The sequence below is a fragment of the Sinocyclocheilus grahami genome, unplaced genomic scaffold, assembly GCF_001515645.1.
Source record: "Sinocyclocheilus grahami isolate Dianchi unplaced genomic scaffold, SAMN03320097.WGS_v1.1 scaffold63.1, whole genome shotgun sequence".
NCBI classification, from domain to species: Eukaryota; Metazoa; Chordata; class Actinopteri; order Cypriniformes; family Cyprinidae; genus Sinocyclocheilus; species Sinocyclocheilus grahami.
Window position 1 is genome coordinate 1,091,688 of NW_015505242.1, and position 5,396 is coordinate 1,097,083.

Genomic DNA, 5,396 nt, shown 5'->3' on the forward strand with positions numbered 1-5,396 from the left:
GGCAGAGTTCCAAGATGAAAACCGCTGCTGAGCAAAAAGAACATAAAGGCTTGTCTCAGTTTTGCCAGAAAACATCTTGATGATCCTCAAGACTTTTGGGAAAATACTCTGTGGACTGATGAGACAAAAGTTGAACTTTTTGGAAGGTGTGTGTTCCATTACGTCTGGCGTAAAAGTAACACTGCATTTCAGAAAAAGAACATCATACCAACAGTAAAATATGGTGGTGGTAGTGTGATGTCTGGGGCTGTTTTGCTGCTTCAGGACCTGGAAGACTTGCTGTGATAAATGGAACCATGAATTCTGCGGTTTACCAAAAAATCCTGAAGGAAAATGTCTGGCCATCTGTTCGTGACCTCAAGCTGAAGCGAACTTGGTTTCTGCAGCAGGACAATGATCCAAAACACACCAGCTAGTCCACCTCTGAATGGCTGAAGAAAAACTAAATGAAGACTTGTGGCCTAGTCAAAGTCCTGGCCTGAATCCTATTGAGATGCTGTGGCATGACCTTAAAAAGGCGGTTCATGCTCGAAAACCCTCCAATGTGACTGAATTAGAACAATTCTGCATAGATGAGTGGACTAAAATTCCTCCACAGCGCTGTAACAGACTCCCTGCAAACGCTTGATTGCAGTTGTTGCTGCTAAGGGTGGCCCAACCAGTTATTAGGTTTAGGGGGCAAACACTTTTTCACACAGGGCCATGTAGTTTTGGATTTAGTTTTCCCTTAATAATAAAAACCTTCATTTAAAAACTGCATGTTGTGTTCACTTGTGTTATCTTTTACTAATATTTAAATTAGTTTGATGATCTGAAACATTAAAGTGTGACAAATATGCAAAAAAAAAAAAGAAATCAGGAAGGGGGCCAACACTTTTTCACACCACTGTATGTCTATATAGTTTTTATAAATTTTATTTCAGGTTTATTTTTAGTTATTTTAGTACTTCAAGTTAATCTAAAAGAAAATGAGAAATAATTCCTTTGCAACTAGCTGAAATATAATTAATATATTAAATATGAAATAATTTTAAATATTTTCTTTTATTTCTGTTACTTTTTTCAATGACAAACATGATTTTATGTTGTATTTTTTTCCTTTTAATTTAAGTTTAAGTTATTGATGGTGAGTCTATGTTTGTGATGTTTAATGTTCAAATATTTCATAATGGGTTAAACTGGAATAATTTTTTATTTAAAATGTGAAGCAGTATTGTTGCAGTGTACTATAGATGTTTTCTATTGCGTTTTCATTTTTAAATGGGTCATTTTTATTCATAGTACAGAGTGGACAATAAATTATGGGGAAAGAGATGGAAGCCCACCAAGACGCTTATTATTAAATTAATGTAACACAATACAGACCAGTCATATATTTTAGCAATTTGTATATTTATATTTCTGAAAGGAATAACAATGCTCACACCATTTGTTAAGTCTGTTTTCTGTGAGGGACTGGTCAGGATGCTCTAACAAACTAAATAGTGCCATAGTCACAGGTATACACTGTTGAGGGAATCAACATTAAAGATTAATCTACATTAAAAAGTGAAGTGTGTAAAAAAAACACACTCCTGTCCATTTTCTCTCTTATCTGTTTCTCTCACTTTCTTCCTAGTGCTTCTTCTGAATCTCTCACCGGACCAGTTGGTGAATCCTTTCTTTGATTGACAGGTGTACTCACTGGTATATGATTATGGTTTGGTATACTGGCAGTAAGTTCATTGGCTCCTGTGTGTGGGCGTGGCTAAAGATAGAAAGGTGTGGCCTTGCTTTCAGGACACAGCTGCAGAAGAACAGTGTCTTACTCCATGTGACCCATCTGTATGGCTTCCAACTCCCTGTGGTATTGCTTCAAATGTATCTCCACTTTGTAATGTGATACGAGCCCAAGCAAGAACTAAATAGGCTAAATTATGACTGAGCTATGAAACAAGCGGTTCTCTCATCAGTTTTTGTTGTACTTCTTGAATTACTATGCATGGCATGCAAAGAGCACAGAACTCTCCCTTTATCTCATTCAACAGCCCTCAAATTACACACACTTGCTCTGTTCCAAAACCTAGTTTTTTAAAACATTTTAAGGCATCATAGGCATGCTTCGGACACAAAGGCTGTTTTGAAAGGTGAGCAACGTGGTTATGCTGCTTCCTAAGATTCCTAATTTTAGCCCAATTTTAAGGCAGCATAGGATGTATCCTTTGTGGAAAGGCAATCCCAGAATACACTGAAACAATCTTGAGTGAAAATAAGTCCAAGATGGTGGATGAGGCGAATTACATTTTTTAAATTTTATCTTGTATTCATGTGTGCTATGTATTTATGGGTATTATTCTTATATATGCTGATGTTGAACACTGTTTAAATCTATTGCAAGTTGAGTCTTCTATGCAGTACCCTATTGGTATGGTGCACAGAGTTGCTGTGTTTTTTAATTAGTCGCTTAGAAGTTTCAAGACGACAGGGATGCTGCCTTCGAAGATTTTGGAACAGAGTATGTGACACATTTGTAGAACTCTGAATGTGAACTAATTATTATAATTACATTAATTATGATGAAATTGTTACTGAAACGCTGAAATATGCTGTCTACACAAGTGCTGTAAAAACACTTCTGACTGGAATTTTAATTGTATGCATTGTGTTACTTGTGAGCCTTGTCTTGATGACATGACTATATGGCCTTGTAGCAAAGCAATACAAGACATTTTTACAAACCTGAAAATTATCCTACACAGTTACATTTTTAGAGCTAACTAAGCAGAAATATAGAACAATCTCTGGAATTTACAGTGGGGTCGCTCCATTTTCTACAGCACTATTTTATGTACCTTAATGTTGACTGAAGTGTGAAAATTACCTAATTTAGCATATTTTATCTATGGAATTGGTTTTGCTGGTGTTAATCTATATACTGTAGGTGATGTCATTTATGTTTCTATGACTAAGTATATCATACATTTATTTCTAGATATGTGAAATGACATTATAATTCAGGAGGGCAGTTACTGGTGAAAAGTTACTGTTTATTCTTTGTTGAAGTCTTAAATTGTTTAATTTCTGTAATACTGTTCATACATTAAAGTCCAAAAACAGTGTCAAAAGCTGTATCTATTAAATGGCAACTGCAGAGCAGGTTTTATACATAGGGCAATCTTTTACAGGGCAATGTGATGGTGATTTATTTATTCATGTAAGAATTTGGCCCACTAACCTGACAATCTCTCAAACGAGTTCTGTAACAGAAACTTGTGACTATTACACTCGGGATGATCTTCAGTGTATATTTTGGCTTGTCAAAATAACACTGTAGATATCTTCAGTGTATATTATGACTATAATTACGTTGCATTCATCATAATTACATAGTTACATTGTAGATGCCTTAATTACAATTACAACGAGGCAAAATTGTGGAATAGATATCTGGAATTAGAATTTTTTACTAGTCAAAACTAAATTGTGACTAGTAGAGCCAGGTGTATTAAATGTTAAAACGGCTTGCCATATCCATGTGGGCTTTAAATAGTAAATCGAGGGCCACATATGTGACTCCTCTTTGAGATGCTCCTTACCTGGTATTACTTACCTGGTGGGTTTATTTTTCAACTATACATTCAAAGTGATAAATATAAACTAGTAAAACAGGAGGCTTAACCTCTCTACAATTCAAGCATAGAAATAGAAATGGTTAATATTTCCAGATCATATGTTTACCTGTTAAAACAACACATTTTTTTGTATATTTTCACAATCACAAAAGTATTTTTATTGTGGCACACCAGTGACAGGAAATACTGAGGATGTAAGAGGATCCTCTGATGCAGCTGTGACAGAATCCTCTTAGACCAGAGCAGCTTTAGCAGGAACCTCTGGGACCATGGAGGTTTGTAGAGGAGCTCTGGGACTGGAGCAGCTTGGATACCAGCTCTGGCTGAGACTACTACAGGAAACACTGGGGCGGTCTTGGCTGGAACTTCTTCGGCATGAGTCTGCGCACCATCATGAGAGAAACCTTTGTGGTGGACGTGACGGGCATCAGTGTGACGGGTTGGTTGATTCAGGAACCTCTGGAAAGCTTTGCAACTGGAGCTGCCATGACAGAGCTGTGGAACCGTAACAGGTTCTGGGGTTGCAGTAGCAAGAACCTTCAAGCCGGGATAAGAAGCTCTGGGACCAGGGTAACTCTGAAATGGTACCCTGTCAAGTAACCCATGTGGTGCGTGTGACTCTGACCCAGTGGTGTATAAAGTACCTGAAAGCCATACTCAAGTAAAAGTACAGATATCTTACCAGAAAATGACTTTGGTAGAAGTTGAAGTCACCGTTTAGAATATTACTTGAGTAAAAGTCTTAAAGTATTTGATATTTATTGTACTTAAGTACGAAAAGTATTTTTTAAATCTTAAACGTACTTAAGTATTGAAAGTAAAAGTACAAGTAAATGCAAAATGGAAAAGAAGCAAATAAATATATATACATATAAAAATGTTCATACACAGCTTGAGTAGCAAGATTGTGTTCAGTTTTAACTCTTTCTTCCATTTAGCATTTTTGGGTATGAATAAGAAGCACTTCTTCCGGTACTTAGTTTCTTTCATTCCAACGTAAGACAATTTTTCCTTTCTCTTTGGAGTGTTACAAGCACTTGGTGCATAAAGAAGATCTGTAAAGTTGGAAAGACTAAAGTCTCAAATCCAAAGAGATATTCTTTATAAAAGTTAAGAGTCAACCACGCCTACCTAAAATGGCTCGTTTCACAAACGCCCCCCCACGCCTACGACACGATGTGGAAATAAAGAAGGTGTAACTTTTATTCTCGCTGTAGTATTGTTGCTGCCGCCATGTCTTTAAGACGCTGTGTGTTTCGTTGTGAAAGCGAAAGTACTTTGTTTGGCCTTCCGAACGAGGACGATATCCGCTTCGTCATGCCTGGAGCTGATCCATGCTGGTCGCTGAGAAAATACATCAGCTTCGCGCAGTGGATCGCCGGATTGGCTTTCTCCGTGGACGAAGCGGAGTCCAGCCCGGGGTCACCTCATGTGGTTGCCGCAAGCCCGCCGGACGCTCCTTCGTCAAATCCGCCAGGCGCGCCGTTCTCAAGCCCGCCGGCCTCCGCTCACTCTAGCCCTCCATGTGTGACGCTGTGTGTTTCGTTGTGAAAGCGAAACAACTTTGTTTGGCCTTCCAAAAGAGTACACGACTAGAAATCAGTGGTTAAGTTGTATTTACAGCACTGTTCCAGAATAGTTCAACCCAAATATTCAGATGTGTGCAGCACATTTTATGGAGGACTGTTTACTGATCCTGGGAGAGTAACGTTAGACTAAAATGCCGGCAGTTCTGACTCACGTAAGTATGTTTTCATTTAAAGGATTTGCCACTGATGATTCAAA

The 5,396-nt window shown here is 37.9% G+C and overlaps 1 protein-coding gene across 1 annotated transcript in view; it reads left to right on the forward strand.

Annotated features, from left to right (window-relative positions):
• Window positions 1–3,098, forward strand: part of LOC107584777 (integral membrane protein GPR155-like) — a 12,289-nt gene extending 9,191 nt beyond the window's left edge. The window contains exon 17 of the mRNA XM_016271513.1: window positions 1,619–3,098. Coding sequence (XP_016126999.1) covers window positions 1,619–1,667 — 49 coding nt within the window. The 3' untranslated portion in view covers window positions 1,668–3,098. The remainder of the gene's footprint in view (window positions 1–1,618) is intronic.
• The last annotated feature ends 2,298 nt before the right edge of the window (window positions 3,099–5,396 follow it).